At 42.6% G+C, this 20,596-nt stretch overlaps 1 protein-coding gene across 3 annotated transcripts in view; it reads left to right on the plus strand.

The window, feature by feature from the left end:
• The window catches only part of Sumf1 (sulfatase modifying factor 1), a 78,199-nt gene that overhangs the window by 32,721 nt on the left and 24,882 nt on the right, over window positions 1-20,596 (plus strand). Inside the window, exons 5-8 of one of the 3 annotated variants that reach the window (XR_003487604.2) lie at window positions 870-992; window positions 1,799-1,913; window positions 9,227-9,340; window positions 13,589-13,763. Coding sequence is in view for 1 of the 3 variants with exons in the window: in XM_027429011.2 (XP_027284812.1) it covers window positions 870-992; window positions 1,799-1,913; window positions 9,227-9,340 (352 nt within the window). In the remaining 2 variants the exon portion in view is untranslated. The remainder of the gene's footprint in view (window positions 1-869; window positions 993-1,798; window positions 1,914-9,226; window positions 9,341-13,588; window positions 13,764-20,596) is intronic. The other 2 variants (XR_004771041.1, XM_027429011.2) reach the window with 2 other exon arrangements.

A 20,596-nucleotide genomic window follows, 5' to 3' on the forward strand; every position in this document is an offset into this window, starting at 1 on the left:
CTGGTGATTTCAGTTCCATTGACTTCCTCCATGCTCTCAGGAAAAGGCTGACATGGGACCTGCTAGAACAGTGGTTCTCAGCCTTATTAATGCTGCCACCCTTTATACAGGCTTTGATGACCTCCCAACCATATAATTATTGTCATTGCTACTTCATAATTGCAATATACCTGATATGCCAGATAGCTGATATTCAACCGCTGTGAAAGGTTGGTGGCTTGACTCCCAAAGGGGTTGCGACCCACAGGTTGTGTGAGGCAGACTGTGCTGGCTGATCCTTAGTAAAATAAAGAAAGATGAAAAGTTTAAAGTCTTGTGTCTGGAAACAGGCTGAGGTAAGAGTTTGACATGTAGAATGTCTGTTAGAGACCCACACTTGAGTAAGGGAGTAGGTGCCAAAACTACAATGCTCAACAAAGTTCTGTGAATTGGCCCAGTTCATATGGAAGCCGGGGGTATATACAGCCCATGTATGAGCTGAATCTCTGTGGGCCTTATGTCCCTGCTGTCACTGGGGACTCTAAGGTGCCCCTAACTTCTGCAGAATGGTAAGGGAGGCAGAAACATCTGCTGATGGCACTGTTCGTGCTGAACCAGTGGGGTGGAGCTTCCCTGTGTCCACCATCCCCATGGACTGTGTGGGCATCCAAGGCTGCAAAGTGAAGAAATGCTTGAGTGTATTTCCAAGATGAGCTGTGACCCATTTGGGGGTCTAAGACTTCAGAAGTCCCCAGTGGCCAATACAGACATGTCACAGCTAGGCTTTGAAGTCATGACCAGATGGAGGGTGACTCTGGCCACTTTCTGAACCCAGTTCTCATTTTCTTTTCAGGTCAATGTCTCTTTTAACTGTGGTTGCTCCTCCCTAGGCTGAATCATCCGGTTCTCCATGTCTCCTGGAATGACGCCGTGGCCTACTGCGCGTGGGCAGGGAAGAGGTTGCCCACGGAGGCAGAATGGGAGTACAGCTGTAGAGGAGGCCTGCAGAACAGGTACTTACATCAGAAGGCCTTGCATTGTCCAGCGGATGCTGGCATACTCTTCCACCCCTTCTTCCTCCCCTCCCCGCTCCTCTTTCCTCTTCTCTTCAGCTCCTGGGAACTTGCTGTGGTCAGAAAGTTGATTAATTCCAGCTCTTGTTCTTGCTTGCTTTTCGTCTTCCTCGTGAGATCCTTTGGTGACACTAGTGGATGAGTCACCAACTCTTTCCAGTCCCTAAAGCCAGGTATGGGGCCAAATGGGCTCTCTGCCGTCCCAGAGTAGTTCTAGCCATGCATCCCCTCTTGTGCGTCCCTCCTCGGAGCCGCTTGGCAGGCTGCCCTGCTTTTATTATTTTCTTATTTTAGCTGTCTCCTGAAGCAGTCTTATTTCTCTGCTTCCACAGCCACAAGACAGAAAACTCATGTTTGGGTCACATCTTCTAGGAAAAGCTCCTTAAAATAGACAAGGCTTTAAAAAAAAAAAAAAGTGTGGTGTGCTGTGCCTGCTCATGCTACCATATAAGTCCAGAATGATGCCTCGTTTCTCAGATTTCTAGAAGGCTTCTTTCAGTCATGTCATTTATTTCAGGCCTTCTCACTAGTGAGGAGAGGCTGCAGTTGTTTTGCGCTTGACATGAGTTGTTCCAAGGAAATTTTTAAAAATTCCAATTAAAAGTTGTATTTATGAGTAATACCTTTTAAAGAAAAAGTTCATTCAGAACAAATGTGCATTGTTTGTTCTCTTCTGTTGCATCCTTTCTCTTGACTGCAGTCCAGAAGCCTGTGCACTGTGCTGATGCCTGTGTCTCTCCCGATAGGCTTTTCCCCTGGGGCAACAAACTGCAGCCCAAAGGCCAACATTATGCCAACATTTGGCAGGGCGAGTTTCCTGTGACCAACACTGGGGAGGATGGCTTCCAAGGAACTGCACCGGTGAGTAGCCAGTGTAGTTGACTTTTTTTTTTTTTTTTTTTAACTCTTTTGAGACTTGCTACCCAGCTCCCAAATAAATACACAGAGACTTATTCTTACTCATGGATTTCTGGCCTTAGCTTGACTTGTTTCTAGAAAGCTTAACTAACTAACATAAATCATTCCATATCTCTTTAACCACATTTTGCCTCTGGGCTTTTTACCTTTTAGGTTCTATGTCTTTCTTCCCTTCTTATTCCATGGGTGACTGGCCCCCAGTGTCCTTATCCTCCTCTCCCTCTCCTTTTTCTCAATTCACTCTCTCTCAAGCCTAGATTTCATCTCCTATTTATTCTCTCTACCTGGCAGCCCCTTCTCTCTCCTGCATAGTTATTGGCCGTTCAGTTCTTTATTAGACCAGTTAGGTGTTTTAGACAGGCAAAGTGACACAGCTTTACCAGAGTTAAACAAATGCACCATAAAAGAATGCAGCACATTTTTGCATCATTAAACAAATATTCAACAGAATAAAGAAATATAACACATGCTAAAATAAATAAATAAATAAATAAATAAATAAATAAATAAATAAAATCAGGCTTCTAGAGAAGGATAATGGCCCTGGGAGTTGAGACAGTATAGAAATGGGATGAAAGAACCAGGAGTTCCACCACATGCCTCTAATACCAGCAGTTGGGAGACTGAGGCAGGAAGATCAGAAATTCAAATTAGCTACATGTGAGGTCTAGGCTAGCTCCAATTACATGAGACCCCATCTTACGAATATTTCCCAGGGCCAGGGAAATTTCCTCAGTTGGTAGAAGGCACTTGCTGGCAAGTGTGGTGACCTGAGTCACCACCTAGAACTCTTACAGTGGGAGGAAAGAGCAGACTCTCATAAACTGTCTCTTGGTTTACGCACACACACTGTGGCATAAGCATGCCCAAATACATTGTGTGCATATACACATGCGTGCGCGCGCGCACACACACATACACACACACACACACACACACACACACACACACACACACACACACTCACACACACACAGTTAAAAATTAAGCAAAAGCTACAAACCAAACCCCACACCCCAAATGGAGTGAAAGGCATCAATCACTCTCTGGCTGACACTCTTCTCCCTACATTATCATCCCTGAAGAATGGCAAATGCTAGAAATCATCAGATGTTTCTTTTATGATGCATTTTCTTTATGACTATCTGATTCAGACTGTAGGAGATTTAGAAAAAAGACTACCAGGGTAGAGGAGAAAGGAAACTGACCTGGAATACGCCCCCCCCCCTCAGGTAATCCCTGTTAGCATTTTGGTCTTTGTCTTTCCACTCATCATAGGGGTTAGTGGGGATTGTGGCACCAGCTTTGAGTGTGACAGGCATAGAGCTCCATCATCATACAGAGATCTTCTCATTAGTAATGTGCATTTAACTCTTTAAGATAGGTGCTGGTCTCCCTGTCTCTCAAGTGACATTCTGAGGCACAGAGATGTGAACTACCTCAATTAAGGTTGTTACACAGCTGGAAAGTGGCTGAGCTGGGATTTAAAGACTTTGTTTTTAGTTATGTGTCTGTGCATGGGTATGTGCAGATGTCCACAGAGGTTAGAAGAGGAAGTTGGGTCTCCTGGAGTTCCATACAGGTAGCTCTAAGGCACCCAACTTGGGTGCTGGGAAATGAACTCGGGTTCTCTGGAAGAGCAGTACATGCTTCAACCACTAAACCATCTCTCTAGCTCTGGATAGAACATTTGAAATCCTACTGGTTCCCGCTTACTGTAAGGAACGTTTTATCTGTTGTTTATAGGTCATGATCACATTGTCTTTCACCAGCTGGATATCCTGTCATATAAATAAATCCTGATTTACCTCTCATTGTTGTAGATTATTTTTACTTAAACAGTACTGCAGTGAGCATCTTGTATATGCATACTGAGCTATCTGATTTTTTTTATATTTTTTATTTTTATTTTATTTTTATTTTTTTATCTCTGAGTTTTAAAAAATATATTTCCAGCAGTGATCAAAGGTTAAAGGCTAGAAAACTTCTGTCCATTTCTCATTTTCCGTTCCTTTCCCACCAGGAATCAAGCCAAACACCTTGCCTGTGGCTAAGCATGTGTTCTACCTCTGAGCTACACTCTGTTGAATTGAGGACTAAGTTTCAGTAGAAGTTTTGAGGGGGCTATGATTCTTCAGAAGAGACAAAAACATTTCTACTTTCTCTTAACATAATGAACAAAGAAGTTTTGTGATGAAGAAATAGCCCCTAAAAGGGTTCATTAGAAAGAAAATGATCATTTTCTTCCAGGAGTCTTTCAAACAGTTTCTTTCTTTTTCTTTTTCTTTTTTTTTATTTGCATTTTTCCCCTCAAGAAAATCTTCCTGCAAAATCTATTTATATGTTTGACACAGATATGTTATTTGGAACATGACCAAATGGTTAGAAAATTACAGCTTGAAAACTAAATGAGAGTAAAAGACTAAAAAATTCTTGGAGAAGGAAGAGTAAAGAGGCACCTGATGTAAGAGAAACTGAAAATCACTTTGAGCTATTGTTAGGCACCACAGTGTTTGGAGCAGAATTAAGTTAAAAAACAGGTTGCTTGAGGACATGCACCATACAAACGCATGATGCATTGTGCTTGTATCCAATTCCATGTATGTGAGTTACATATATGTTAAGCCAACTCAAACTGATGGGAGATGATGCATTATTCAATAGAGGCAGAAAAGGCAAATCAAGCCATCTGGTAGCTGGTTCCTCTTCAACTTTCTTCAGGATAGCTGTTTCTCTCCCAGACTCAGAATTTTATTTGGAGGTCTTAGGGAGGCAATGATGTCTACCTTTCTTCAGGCTTAGTCAAAACTTTTGGTATAGAGCAGGATAGAGAATGAAGACACCTTTCCTGGAGTGTGTTGCACACTCACTGTAGGCACTTCCACAGACATTTAGTTCCTGCACCACTTCTTCTAGCCAAGAAGGTGTTGGTTGTCTGGGCCAATGAGATGGCTCAGCAGGTAAAGATACTTGCCATCTAGCTTGACGATCTGAGTTTGGTCCCTGGGACACGTATGTTGGAAGGAGGAAGGCTTCCATTGGCTGTCTCCCGACTTCCACATGCACGCTATGGTACATGGGTGTGTACACACACACACACACACACACACATACACACACACACACACACACAACACACACACACACACACACGAGAGAGAGGGGGGGAGGGAAGGAGGGAGGGAGACAGACACACACACACACACACACACACACACACACACACACACACACACACAGAAATGTTGGCTGTTAGCAAGAACAGGGGAGTAGCTTCACCTGTAGGTGCAGGTAGCACTGAAAACTGTCTCAAAACTCATTTTCAACCGTTTTTGGATGTGAACACATGCAAGAGCCTGGCAGGAAGGAAGACCTTGGCAGGAGGGGTTTCTCTCAAAGTGTGTGGTGCCACCTACAGCAGCTGCAATAAACCCTGAACCCAGGGCATGGCTCAGATGGAGCTGCAGACAGACCTCAGTTGTTATAGTAACAGCATTTGAATGAGCTTATGAAGGCCAAAGTACAGAAGTGTCCACGTGCTCAGCTGTGGAGCAGGATCATTTTGTCCTAAGAGAGGAACATGTTCCATCCCAGAGGCTCAGGAAACAGCCAGCATTGTCCTTGTTGTTCGAAGAAGTCTATGGTAACTCTAATGAACCAGATCAATAATGTAAGCACCAGTCATTTTTAGTAAAAGACCAGTTATGGGTATTGCCTGGATTTACCACCTCAGTACTCTATATGCATTTAATTAGGTGAGCTGAAAAAAAGAAGAATTGAGCCATTTCTGGGTACCTTTGTAAATCACACAAAGCTCAGAGTCACACACACACACACACACACACACACACACACACACACACACACACACACACACACACCCCTTTGTACACTGAAAGACCCTCAGATTGAGGAATCTCCAACCTGGACAGTCTCCCAAGAACTCAGTATCTAGTCCAGTTGATGCAACACGCAAGAGGCTTTATTGCAGTTGTTTGACGAGCTAACCCCATGTTAGCTCGGGCCTTTCATCCATCCACCATGGCGGATGGCTAGGAAAAGACATGGCGAAGCCACGGCATAGAGATCTTATAGGGCAGCGTAAGGGGAGTGTCTAGGGGTACACATAGTCTCAGGATTGGTGTGCCTCCAGGCTTGGAGGGTTTGCCCTGTGTTGATTGGTTAACTGGTTGTTATGACCCATAGGCCCTCCCAGGGTGGTTGCGCTTGTCCATAAAGCACACCCAGAGCCATAAAGCATAGCACCACCAGCTAACTTCTGATTGGTTCCTTGCCACGAGGCAGGCATCTGACCTCCTAGTGACCAAGGCAAGTTCAGGAAAGCACATGTTACTGCCATGGCTGCCGAAATGGGCAGGCATCTGACCTCCTAGTGACCAAGACCAGGTCAGACAAGCACATGTTCGGCTGTTATGACTGCCAAAATGGGGAGCTGGTCCCTTCATACACAACACAAAGCTCAGAGTGCCCCCCCCACGTTTATTTTACCTTTATTTTAGTACTGTGGATTGAGCCTAGGACCATTCCAGCAGTAAGCTACACAAACTCCTGCTTTGCTTTTCCTTGTTCAGCACTAGAGTGTTTGACAAGAGAGGACAGCAGGTGTCTGCATAACTTCCCTGAAGACATTGTCCCCAGAGTTGTCAAGTTGAAATTGTTCCAGGTACCAGGAGCTCTGAAGGAACCCATTCTAGAAACAAGACTTGGTCAAGAATGAAGCAAGCCTCTGTCTTTAAGTTGAGTCCACACATAAAGAAGTGATCATCAATTGACCTGGACTGTCAGCATGCTCTGGGGAGTCGAGGACAGTATTTAACTGTTTTGTTTGTTTGCATTTTTAGGACAGTGTCAGGCTAGCATAAAACTCATAGTCCTCCTGCCCCCGCTCAGCATGTTCAGCCTGTGAACCTAAGGAGCCAGATGTACCCTCTGCCAGTCTACTTCATCAATTTATCTGTGTTTTAATGCTTTTGGACTTATGTGCCTGAAAATGAGCATTTCAAGCAGGATTTAACTTTTCCATTTGTTTTCATGTGAATTTCCTGGAAGGAAGCTTTGGTTAGTATAATTCATATAATGATGAGCTGTGAACATTTCATTTTTTCATACTGACATACTCACATATAATAACTTAGTAATTAAGAGAGTGGTAACCTCCAGATTTGACCTCAAGTGTCCTATTATTTAAGGGGGGGGCAAACCTTTGATTGGACACTGTTACTTTCCTATTGAGGATCAACAGCACTCAAGATGGTTGGGACAGATTCTTGACGGCACATCTGTCTGTACCTTCTACAAGCCTAAAGATGGATTCCTTCCTCCAGAATGTGTTTCTCTTTCTTATTCCCTTTGCCCCATGGCATCTTCCACTTTCTCCCCACAGCCAGCTCATCTCTTCTCTTTCTTCTTCCTTCCATTTTAGTTTAGGGGACCCTTTATGGTCACCTCCATGTTCTTGAATAGCTTGTGCTGAGGCTGCTCCTCCCTCCCTCTTGTCTCTTACATTTGGATCACAGAGCTCTATTACAGGGTATGCTCACATCACCCACCAGAGTTTGGCCCCTTGCAATTTCTGTGTCAGTTCCTATCATCTTCCTTTCTTTGTCCCAGTCTGCTTTGTAGAACTGTATTTTTTAAAAAAAGAACAGAGAGAGAGAGAGAGAGAGAGAGAGAGAGAGAGAGAGAGAGAGAGAGAGAGAGAGTCTAATGTGGCCCAGGTTGGCCTCAAACTCATTGTGTAGTCCAGGATGGCCTTGACCCTCCTGTTTCCACCTCACAAGTGGTAGGATTGTCTTCATGCTTGCCATGCCCAGCTCTTTAGAGCTGAATTTTTTTAGTTTGAGGCCTTCTCTTTTCTCCTTCCCTCATTAAACTCTTTTAAGATCTCCTTTGCCACCGAGCTCCTCCCTGCCCATACTTACCGCACATGGCATTTCTTAATGAGCCAAGGCACAAGCCGGCTGTTTCCGTAGTGAATGCTGATTCTGGAAGCAGCATGGTGGGGTTTTTGGACTTTGCAGCTCTTCTCGAGGAACTTTTCAGTGTGGCTTTATAACTTTGATTGAAATGATCTGAATTGCCCAAGCAGCAGATGCTTCCGTATTCATGTGTAGATGTAAAACCATCTGAAGCCACATAGAAATGAATGTTAGTTTATTCATTCTTACAGTTCTTACTTTGTTAGTATGGAAAAAGCATGAATTATGAAAAGTGGGGAAAGAAATCCCCAAAGATAGCCACTTTTTTTTTTCCATCACAGATTTTTAAAAAATGTCTACTGAAAAAAAGGTGGAAAATTTCCCCCCAAGGTGGTTTTTTAAATTTATGCCTTTGCCCTTTTGTGACATTCCCCTCCTCCCTGCCTATTGTGAGGGCCTCACAAGCAAGCACTCAACCACTGAGCTAAGCCCCTCAATCCTGGCTGGGAGAATTTTTACGTCATCAACTATCCAGTGACCTGAATTTACTATTGTTCGGTCCATGTTTTCCATCTTGTGCCCTGTCTTTCATAAACTGCACTTTGCTTCCATGTTTATAGGTGGTATCCAGTACTGTCTGACCTACCTTTGATTCATACTATGATCTCTTGGTGAATATGTAATTTGTTGCAGACTGCTGCATCCCAGAGATTTGCTGTCAGAAACACATGGGATAGTGAGCTAATGTTTTCCTTATTTAATGACAGTGACCAAGGCTCAAAGATAAGGTAGTCAACTGGAGGGAGCTTGTGGAAAGGGCAGAGTTGACCTGGCATCTATAGTGTTAAAAGACATTGTGTGGCACAAAAAGCTGATTTTTAGTGACAAGACTTACATTGATACTTATATAGTAGGATATTCCTGTTAATGACTTTGAAGGCCTAAATACTGTTTGACTGTTTGTCTATTCTCCCCCCCCCTCCATACTCACCCTCTCTCCCATACTAGTAAAGTCTTGATACTTAGTGATAGTCACTATTAAAAATAACTTCACCAGTTCTGGGTCATTCAATAAAGCTCCTCTTAGGTTTCTAAATTCCTTCTGAGTAGTTAAAGTAAAAAACAACAACAACAAAAAAACAAAAACAGAGGTTGAATGGGCTTTTTGTTTTTGTTGATCAGATTGGTTTTTGACAGGTGGGGATGAAAAGCAATATTCATATTCTGAAATAAATAGGTCCTGGTACATTCATGTGCCAAAGAGATTTTTAAAGCAAGCTGAGTAATTGGTCAATGTTGTTCCTTCTTTATTTTTAGGTTGATGCCTTTCCTCCCAATGGCTATGGCTTGTACAACATAGTGGGTAATGCGTGGGAGTGGACCTCGGACTGGTGGACTGTTCACCATTCTGTTGAGGAAACACTCAACCCAGTGAGTATCTTGTGGAGTAGACTTGTACCTTGATAGGGGGACACTTGTCCTCTAAGCAGACAACAGCAAGGATTTCATGTGTTTGTCGTGACATTATCCTCACTTTTCTCTAACGACTACCACACACATGCATCTTATTTCAGCTGTAGACTGTTGTATAAAAATGTCTTGTTTTATGTGCCACTGGCTTGTGACAGTGTTAACTATTTGAGGGCATTTACCTATGCTCCATTTCATAAACTTGAGCAATATGTGATATATAAAATACTGTAAAAGTCTTTTGTGTTTTAATATTAACTGCTAAGTTCTGGTAGATGGTATTTTTCATGAGACTCCTTGCCTGGGGTTTGCTGGGCTCAAGTTTTGATTCAGGAGCATTATTTGGAGAACATGAGAGTGGGTAGCTATTGAGTCAGGAACTTGAGTCCCTTAGTGGTTGTTTCATGGACATGTTTGTATGACAGGCAAATGCACCATATTCCTCAGGAATAGAAGACCATCCTGTCCCTCTGAGTTTTACTTCCTCTGATTTGTAAAGAGTGTTGAATGCAAGTTCCCTCCCTCTAAAATCAAGCTCTCCAGTACCATACATAAAAATGGAGATTTGAAATGAGCATGTGTTTGGGCAGTGCCTCCTTTACAAAGAACATCTTTGGATACATCTTGTCTTTGAACACATTGGGGGTGGAATACGTAATAATTCAATCTCAAGCAAACAGTAATTCATCAATCTGACCAAAGAACAGTATTAAAACCAGCCCCACTGGTCATGCTCTATGTTTACCCTTTGCAATGCACAGAAGACAAAGATAAAGAACATTAATTTTTTAGTTGCTTCTCATTGGAAGTTGTTGAAAAACCTGTTGAACTCCATGCCTCCGGCTATTTTCAGAATGTGCAGATAGGCTTGTTTGATATGCTTATTTTTTTTTCACAGATGAACATGGACTATTCATGAAAATCTAGAGATATCTATTACTTCTTGGGAGTGCAGATGAAAAAGCTGAGATCTTTAGAAACTCTACCCCTTTTTCCTTTGTGGCAGGTCTTGTGGAAGTGGTGGTCATTCCATCCATGTCTCTAAGTAGAAAGAAGATTGGGCATACTTGGGGAGTCTATGGTTGGGAGCAGCCACTCTCCCCTGGCAAGACGTGACTTGGCATTTGCTGTCAGAGGCAGAAATAGATTTTTCCCTGTCAGATTAAAGCATCTGCATGCTTGGAAGGGGCTGTGCAAGGCTCCAGAATTTTGGCACACTGTGAATGTATCTATCTGGCCATCTGGTGTTGAGCTGAGCGCTCATTAGCTTTCTCTTTTATAGTCTTGACTTTCTTCTAAGGATTTGTAGGAAAATTCACATTTCCCTTTCACCAGTTGCAGGCTGTTTCCTGGATGTCACTCTTATTCCAATGAAATTGTCCCATTTAGATTCATCCTTGTCACAGTGGCCTCAATTGCTTTCTGATTTGATGGGTTGCATTTCATCATTTTTGAGAACTAAAACCCAAATCATTGATGCCATCATTGAGATCTTTACAGCTTTCTTTATTCCATAGATGAGCTGTCATCATTGTCTTTCATCAGTTACTTCATCTCTTGCATCTAGAATGGTCTTGGTGCAGAAATAATCTAATACTGCCACTGTTCCATTGAAATTTGTACATGGGTCCATCCGTCCGTCTGTCTGTCTCTCCTGCTTTTCTTTCCTTCTTTTCTTTTCTTTTTAAAATTTTTCTTGAGTTGTAGTCTTGTTGCTTAGCCCAGGCTGGCTTAGAGCTCACTACATAGTCCAGGCTGTTCTTGAATCCTTTTGGCCTTTGTGTGTAGTGTGCTGCTGGAGTTTAAGCTTTTATACCAGTGTACCTGGTTTTTAATGGCTTCTTACTGTCTGCAGAATAAAGAAAGGGTGACTTTTGACTATGGCTCTGAAAGCCAAAAAATGATATAGCTTTTGGTGCTCTGTTCTTCAGACTCAACCGTTAGTTCTTTTTAAAACTCTTAACTATGAAACACTACAGAGGAGTATAGCCTGCAGCATAACAGAGACCTATATAGCTGCCTTTCTCTCCTTTAAACCAGAGAAAGGATTAAAGGACAAATGTTCTTATCAGAACTCGGTGTTGTCAGTATTTTAGATTTCAGCTGCCCTGGTTCATGTTTAGTGCTGTTTTTGCTGTTTTTCAGTCATTTAAAACATTTCTTTAATTTTTTTTTCAATTTTATATGTACATGTACTTTGCCTGGTGGATGTGTGTGGACCAAGTATGTATGTATCATGCACATGGAGGTCAGAAGAAGGCATCAGAGTCCCTGGAACTGGAGTTAGAGACTGTTAAAAGTTGCCATGTGGGTGGTGGGACTTGAACCTGGGTCCTGGAAGAGGACAGGCAGTGCTCTTAATTGATGAGCTGTCTCTCTACCCCCCACAGTCATCATTTTGCAATGAGCACACCAGTTAAAAAACATTTGGCTATCATGTTTATGCACTTCTTTTGTCCTTGGTTTTTATTGACATCTTGCTTTCACATGTATATTGTTATTTTTGGTTGAGTACCAGACACTGTGTGTGGAAAACTATGGCAAGCTTTTGAGGTCTACACGGTGCAGTTTTTCTTTAGAGAGTCTTTACTTTTATTCTGTGTCTTATTAGCTTAATGCAGTTAGGAACTGAAGTGTCTGAAGCTAAGCTTTGCTCCCTCTCAAGCCTATTGCCAGTTCACCTTGGTTTCTCAAGGTACCAACTGAGCGACAGGATTTTCCATGGAGACTCCTCCAAGGGCCATGAACTCCAGAGTTTTGTTTCCTTATCCTGTGAGTGGGTTGCCATTTGAATTGACAAGTCTCTGGTGAACTCCCTTCCTGGCATTTGTGCTCTGCAATTCTTGCAGCTGTAGAGGCTCTTGCTTGGTTTAATCAATTTCTATTTCTCTATGAGGTTCTAGTTTGTTTGCCTTTCTTCCCTAATGGCTTGTATATCTTTAGTGTTTGGCAAAGATCTGATAACCATTAATCCCATAGAAAAGCTAGTTTCAGATACATAAACCTGGAAGACTTTAGTCTCTGTCCAGACTCCAGGTGTGTCAGAAGCAATGTTAGAAATACACGTCTTCATGGAGAGTTTTAACCCTAAGACCCTAAGGAAACATTTCAACCTAGAATCTCACCACTTTAGTACCTTGTGCTTGTGCTAGCTCCAAGACTAGCCTATAGCAAATAGTCTTAAACCTGCTTCAGAGAGCTTGGGAAAATTCAGCTCCCTCTATGCACAGCTTACTCAATGTCTTTTTCTTATTCAGTGGCTTCTAGAGAGCAAAAGTTAATCATTAGTTTTTATTTTATTGGGCTGCCATTTATGACAAAGCAGGTTGTAGAAACAGCCTGGCATGCTTTGTACACAAAGACCCGAAAGAAAATAAGGTTATTTGGCCATGTGCCGTGAGGATGAGTTTAGTTTGCTTGTTTGTGTGTGTCTGTCCATCTGTCAGTCCTCTGTAGGTGCTTTCAGAGCACTGGCACAGGCAATCCAAAATGTGGCAATTTGTGTGATAATATTTTAACCACATAAAATATGCACATTTCAAACAATTATTTGTATTTTATTTGTCTTTCTCTTTTGCTTTCATCTGGGCCCCATATTATCTGTGATAGTACGTAGTGCTTTAAAAAATGTAGAGCTAAAAAAAGTAGTTATTATTTAATGTTCTGATTTCCTATCCCTGCTAGGTCACTATGGCTACCAGATACCTTGCTGATGTGCAGCTAGTGACTTGATGGGATAGTGTGATTTGTAGTATCTTTCTGATTCGAAGAGGAGCATAGTTGTATCTAGACAGGGTTGATTGTTTATTCTGAGACAAGGTACAGAATATCATTCTGTAGCCCAGGCTGGCCTTAAACTAAAATCCTCCAGCTTTTGCTGTGGTTTTAGGAATGTGCCGTCTTGCCTGGTCAGACAGCCATCCTTCCCCTGCCCTACCCCGGGAGAAGAGTCCTAGTCTTGAGATAGCCAGAATAACTTGTATTTTTTTCTAGCTCTACCCTGAAGAGTGTAATGAGTCTCAACTTAGAGTGCACCCGAGCTTCTTTATGTATGAGTTGGAAATAAGAATCTCCCACCTGATGAAGTTGTTGGGCAATTAGATGTGTTCATTGTGGAAACACTTTTCACTTCTGTGTTTCAAAAGTATTGTTTTCTATTATTAAGTTATGGTTTGACTACCTAATTGGAATGTTACATGTGTCTGCCAGCAGAGATAATGGGGAATGTTGGCCTATGGAAGCAAAAGGGAAGACAATTGTGCTTATGAATACCAATTGCCTGCTATTCTCATCCCCGTGTCTTCAGTTGACGCACTCCTTAGTCATCCTTACAATACAAACCTTGCTCATGCTTCCATACGTGTGACAGTCCAGTGGAAACAAGGTATGCCCACACACATTCTTCCTCTCTTGCCTGCCAAGGCTTAGTCAGAGATTATATCATCATGGGTTTTGACCATATATCATACTATATAGGTCTGGACAGGTGGGGAGTCTCTGTCTTTCTCTGGCATGTTTTGAGGTGGTAGGGAATCAGTCAGGAAGACTATAAGCCCATCCTTTCTACCTTCCATGGCATGAAATGTTTGCACTTTGCTTGCTTCTAAGGAGTCCTCTTTGAACCCTCACTTATCTGCACATGGCACACTAAGTGAATTGGGACACATAGCAGTGTGCTGGTCTGAGATCAACATGAATAGTAACTGTGCTGACTTACTGTCCCTGCCCAGACACTTCTTCACTATTGCTTGATTGGTGTAGAGCTTAGACTGCCTTTACTTTGTAGGTCCTAAATGTTATGCTTGCTTGCTTCTCTTCCAATAACCCTTCTGTGGCCTCCTACCACTGCTTGTTGGACAAAACCATATGCTGCTCACTGTCTCTTAGTCCTCCTCTGCCTGCATGTTGTCTTAGCCTATCCAGGCTCCAACCACAGGCATAGCCGTTCATCAAGCATACACTGAGTACCTAGTTCTGTACTACAAACTGGAAGTTGCTTTGGAACTTTTACCTGCTAGAAGACTTTTATTCATGTGTCTTAGTGAGGATATTCTGGTGTGTGAGAATTCAAAATGAAAAAGTGTGGTTGTGTTAATAGAGTTCACTGATTAACAGCTAATGGACTACAGAGATGTTTAATGAGTGCCTAGGGCAAAAACCAGGTGATGGTACTGTTGGCTTCAAGAAAATAAATTTTCAGAGTGTGAAAGGATATATGGGAGGGTTTGGAGGGTTGAAAGGGAAGAGATGTTGTAATTAAATTATAATCTCAAAAATTAAAATTATTTTAACTTTGTCCTAGTGGAAGCTGGAAATCCTTTTGGAGGAAGTGCTCATGGGTATCTGTTGTCATTTGTCCCTGTGGTTCTGGGGTGGAACTTTTTATCCAGCACAAAAGAACTACTGAGGCACAGAAGTCAGTGTTAGTGTATAGACTTGCAATGTTAGCACCGTTGACTATGTTTCCAACATGTTATGGGTGGGACTCTCAAGTGAAAAGGATGAATGCTAATTCTAGTGCTGAGAAGACAACATCTGTTTCCATCTTCAGAATAAAACCCTTGTTTCCACTTCATCATAAAATTACTTTCTTAGAAGCTCATATAACCACTTCCCGAGCAAGGAGTGGGACACTAAATAGTGCCCTCCCTGCCTTCTTTTTTTTAATTAACTTTTTTCATTTTACATACCAACCCCAGTTCCCCCTCCTTCCTCTCTTTCCACCCCCTCCCCTCCCCTCCATTCCACCCCCATCCACTCCTCAGAGGGGTAAGGCCTCCCTTGGGGAGTCAACAAAGTCTGGCACACCAAGTTGAGGCAGAACCAAGCCCCTCCCCCTGTATCAAGGCTGAGAAAGGTATCCCACCACAGGGAATGGGTTCCAAAAAGCTAGTTCATGTACCCGGGATAAGTCCTGGTCCCACTGCCAGGTCCCACTGGCCCCCCAACAGATCAAGCCACATAACTGTCACCCACATTCAGAGAGCCTAGTTTGATCCTATGCAGGTTCCCCAGCTGCAAATCCATAGTCTTTGAGCTCCCACTAGCTTGGGTTGGCTATCTCTGTGGTTTTTCCCATCATGATCTGACATCCCCCTTCCTTGCTAATATGATCCCTCCCTGCCTTCAGTGTTAGGGAGATCAGGCATGCAGGACTCAATGATAATCCTGAAAGCTATGGTCCTGTAGCCACTTGCTAAAATCCTCCTGGGTGACAGGAACTCTCCAACACCTGGAGAAGGTTGCTCTGTGGACCCGTCTGTCTGAAGGTACTGTGTTTAACCAAAAATTTCCGCTGGAGCATCAACCCTCTGGCTCTCATTCTGCTTTCTCCTTATGTGGAGTCATTTGAGTCTTAGTCTTTTGGGGTAAACATCCCCTTTCTTCTATTGTACTTGGGGTAACTTACAATTAGGGCAATCAGTTACCTTCTTCTGAACAATATCAGTGAGGGAAAAAATGTCCAGAACACAAACAGAAACACACTGAAATGCTTGGAACTTGAAATAGTTAAAATTTGGATCTTGGGAAATTTGATTACACATTTTGTACTGTCTCAGGGGTGGAATCTAAGTGTGCATATGAAATACTTCCATTTCATATATAGCTTATACCTGAAGGTAATTTTTAATAATATTTTAGACAATTTTGTACATTAAACAGCTTATTCAGTTGAATCATCAGACTTTCAGCATACTGGTCATTGAAATGTTTTCTTTTAACTTTAGGGCAGCTTGGGGTAGTGGTGCTCACTGTAGAGTAGCTTTCCTATTCAGTGATTATCTCCAGTGGATCTGGCTATTCCTAAGAGGAGAGGACCCTGAATAGAGAGCGCTGAAGTCAGTGCTCTGGAGCTCCAGAGACAGCCCACATTCCACAGTCCTCACTTTGTTATGGGGCTGTCCCTGAGCTAGGGGATGACACAGGGATATAGTAGACAGGTATCAAGAAGGTTCTTAGGGGGAAACATTGGATGCTAAGCAAACAAAGGTCCACTATGGTGGGATTTCTTGTGCGTTTCCTGGAGTGTGGATGAACTCTTTGTTCTTGACTGTGGGAACTGTGATGATATCTCTAGAAGAAGCCCTTAGCATGATGGCAGCACGTCATTCTGCTAGATGAGTGGGATCTGAGTATATAAGAATGGCAGGGCTGGCCTGTTAAGGAGAATCGAAGGTCTCCCTACCACAACCACATGTGCTGTTTTTACAGTTTCTCTGGTAGTTGGAACTATTACTGTCTTCAGTTTAACCTTACCCCCAAAGCACGGTGACTTAACGCTTTCCAGTGTATGTATATACTTGCTTCCTTTCTCTCCTTTTCTTTTTCCTTTGTATCCCCACCCCTAATGGGAGAATTAGAAACATACATAGAATTTCTTTTGACTCAACCAGTTGGGACTTTAGAGAATGGCTTACAAATTATGTTCCTTGCTTCAGACTACTTTTGAGCTATCTTTTTCATAGTGTATGACACTTGATAGGGCTGTCAAGGTTTAATGAAAAGATGAGAGAGTTTTTCAGTGGACTATTTGTTGTTCCCAGTAGCGTTGTTTCTGCTGCACTCAGTAACAGCTGTGGTTAAGTAATGGAATAGAGAGGTCAGTAGCTGTGTCTCTATTTGCAGTGTTCAAAACGCTGCAAGGCCAGAGGTGAGTCATCTCATCCTTGTTGGGCTTAGTCCTTCATCTGTTGTCCTGGTTGTTTTTTGTCAACTTGACATAAGCGGGACTTATGTGGAAAGAGCAACCCCAATTGAGAAAATGCCTCCATCACACTGGCCTGTAGGCAAGTCTGTGGGATGTTTTCTTAATTGATGATTGATGTGGGAGGGCCCAGCATACTTGGCATGGTACCACCCTGAGCAGGGGGGTCCTGTGTTGTGTTAAAAAAAAAAAAAAGGCAGGCTGAGTGAACAGTGGGGAACAAGCCACTAAGCAGCATTCCTCTGCTTCAGTTCTTCCCTTGAGTTGGACCCTGACTTCCCTCAGCTATGGATTTTGACCTGAGGGATGTAAGTGAAATAAGTCCTTTATTCCCCATGTTGCTTTTGGTTTGGTGTTTTTTTTTGTTTGTTTGTTTGTTTTTTTGTTTTTTTATCACAGCAATAGAAACCTTGACTAAGGTATCTGTGAATTTCCCTAAGGATGTAGCAAGCTATTCTCAGGGACCAGGCAATGTGGGCAACTATTGCTCTTGGCTGGTAAAGTAGGCAACTATTAAAGATGCTACAGTTGATGGCCAAGCAATTGGGAGGATAGCGTTTAAATGATTCAGATGGAGGTCTACATACATGTGTCCCTGGTGGTATAGTGGCTTTGGGGCAAGAGGATGAAATCCTTTGGTTCTGTTTCATGCTCTGAAATAAAAAGAACAACAACAACAAGTCAGCATTGTATTCTTTCATTAAAAGAAAAGACTATAGCACTGAGCCCTGTGCCTGTGACATAGTCAGTACTCAGCAAATGAGAGCTAATTAGTATGTCTAAGTACCGAGTAGGAATGTTTCCTGCTATGCCAGTTCTTCCCCTCAGCGACACCTCTTGTTTAATGGACAGATCATGGTATTTATCTGTATTTGTTGAGCCATATTATTGGGCACTTGGTCTGAGCTTGTGGTAAACATCAGTATCACAGGCCTTGGCCCACAGAGAGTGAATCTCATAATTCCTGACTGTAGATCCTTATCACTCATGAGGTATTGGGTAGTTTTGTCCTGTTGATGCTTTAGAAGCTGGAGCCAAAGCCCAGAAGCATAGTTTCCTTTTGAAGGTGTTTTAATGCCTTTATTGTACCTTCCTGAACCTGAGTAGGGCTATGGAGACAGGCAGGGACTACCAGAGCTTCTGACTTTGGCCCCTTTAGTTATATCCACAACTTTCTGACAGCGGAGACACTGAATTCTGGGTTTTGATCTTGGGTTAGTTGCCTGAGGCTTCTTTGTCTTACCTTGGTAAAGATGGAGAGTGGGGTAGGAGCTTAGCACTACACTGAGGGCCAGGCCGTCTCCAGTGGATTTATCATTTCAGTGAGCCTCCTGACCATCTCTTTGGAGCTGCGGCTTTGTAGTGGATCAATGGTTTTTCCTCACCCAAGATGCTATAATATCTTAGCTCCTAAATTTTAAATAGAATGTCTTTTCTTTGTTCTTTGACAGTTTCATACATGTAGACAGTGTATCTTGATCATGGGCATTCCTCTTGCATTCCCAACACTCCCCCCATCAAGTGAGTGCCCTCCCCACAAGTAACCCAGTGGGAAACATAGCTACAGTGAGGTCATGAGTGCCATAGTCATGTCATATCCAAAAGACAGCATTTCACAGCACTCCTCCCCATCCTCTGGCTCTCTCTGTCTCTTGTTTGGAATTGTTTCCAAAGCCTTTGGTGTGGGAGACAGGGGGTGTTGGCATAGGTATTCCATTTAGGATTGAGCAACACTTTGTCAAACCTTACTTTTTCTTTGCTACAGTTTTCAATTGGAACTCTGTTTTATGACTCTCAGTAGTCAACAGAGATTAGCATATGTATAGATTCTGACCTACAAAATATTTTCCTTATAGTTTCTCATGTATGAGTCAACTTATATTCATGGACATTTTCCCTTAACTACTGATGAACCAGAAGTGAAATCACTACAGAAAACACCCATGTCATTCAGCTAGAATCAGTCTTCCCTTTGAGCTTGTAGATTATTAGTGCTTTTTTGTGTTTTGTTTGTTAGTTTGAGATAGGTTCTTTTGTAGCCCAGGCTGGCCTCTGTGTATAAACCGATGACATGACTGTTCCATGGTGTGGTTAAGGGGAAGGTTTTTATTGTAGATATGAGAGAGAGTACCCAGAGGCATCTGGAGTATTCCAGAATGGAGAGAGAAAAAAGTAGACTGAACTTGGCCAGCAGACTGGACATGGCCAGGGCTATCAGTGAGAGAGGAGGGAAGGACAGCAGGGAATAGAGAAAATATCATGAAAGAAGCAGGGGCAGAGCAGAGGGAGGGAAGGGAGGGAGGGAAGGAGGTAGGGAGGGAAGGAGGAAGGCAAAAAGAGAGAAAGAAGCAGGGTTAGAAGGTGAATAGCTGGGGAAGGGAGCCTGTGAGCTCCCTGTGAGGGAGTTTAGGATGGGGTGGGTGGGAAGGTCTAGATGCTGGCATGGTCTTTGAACTCTGCAACACTTACTTGTGACACTGAGGGAGCCTAGAGGCCAATATAAGCTTTGGTTTATTTGCTAATTGGCACCACAGGTAGCCATTTGTCCCTTCTGCCTGAGATAAGGGAAATGACTCCTTTTGATAGAGGGGAAGGAGCTTCACAAGTTTCTAAGGAATGCTGCCTTTTATGTAACTGCCAGAAATCCTCCTGTAGTCCAGGTTGAGCCCATTTCTGGATATTTAGACTACCTTTTGGAGTTTGGGGAATTTGGACCTAACAGCCTGTATCCCTCTAGGTAGCTAAAGATGGTAAAATCTGTTTTGGTTTGTTGTGTGTGTGTGTTGCTTAAGATGGAACCCAAGGCCTTGTATATGCTTGGACAGTCTACCATTGAGCTGTACATGTACCCAGCCCTGTATTTTGGGTTAAGGAAAATCGAGTGAACTTGTATAGTACTTTTGTTGAGAGTGAAGTCAGAGGCTATACTTTATATTGATACAGGCTTCTTCTCCCTGAATTAGAGTGCTTCCTCAAGCACATGTGTGCAAGTGCTCACTCTATTTTAGCTATCTACCTATATACCTATCGTCTATCTTTCTGTCATCTATCTATCCATCCATCTATCATCTATCTATCTATCTATCTATCTATCTATCTATCTATCTATCTATCTATCTCCTTCCTTCTCTCTCCCCGTACACACAATCACATATAAACACACTCACACCATATCCTCAAAATCTTTCTAATGATATGAAAGTATGACTATGGTTCCATTTTTCATGATTATTTATGGAGTGGAGAGAGGTTCTGACGTCACCTTGGCTTTGGAATGTCATTTGTAGTCTGGACTTAATTCTAGCTTTTGTGATCCTCAGACTTGTTGCTGTTTACTAGACTCTTAAGTGTTATTTCAAACACAAAATACGAGGGGCTACTTACTTCCTTATAGTAATATTTTATCACAAACCACATATGTTAGATCAGGAAGTGTTATGAATGTGCAAGATAATTTAAGAGGCATGAATCGCTGTGTCATGCAGTGCCTCTTTCCAAAAGCAAGAGAGAGG

This window comes from Cricetulus griseus, chromosome 8 (assembly GCF_003668045.3).
Source record: "Cricetulus griseus strain 17A/GY chromosome 8, alternate assembly CriGri-PICRH-1.0, whole genome shotgun sequence".
Taxonomy (NCBI): domain Eukaryota; kingdom Metazoa; phylum Chordata; class Mammalia; order Rodentia; family Cricetidae; genus Cricetulus; species Cricetulus griseus.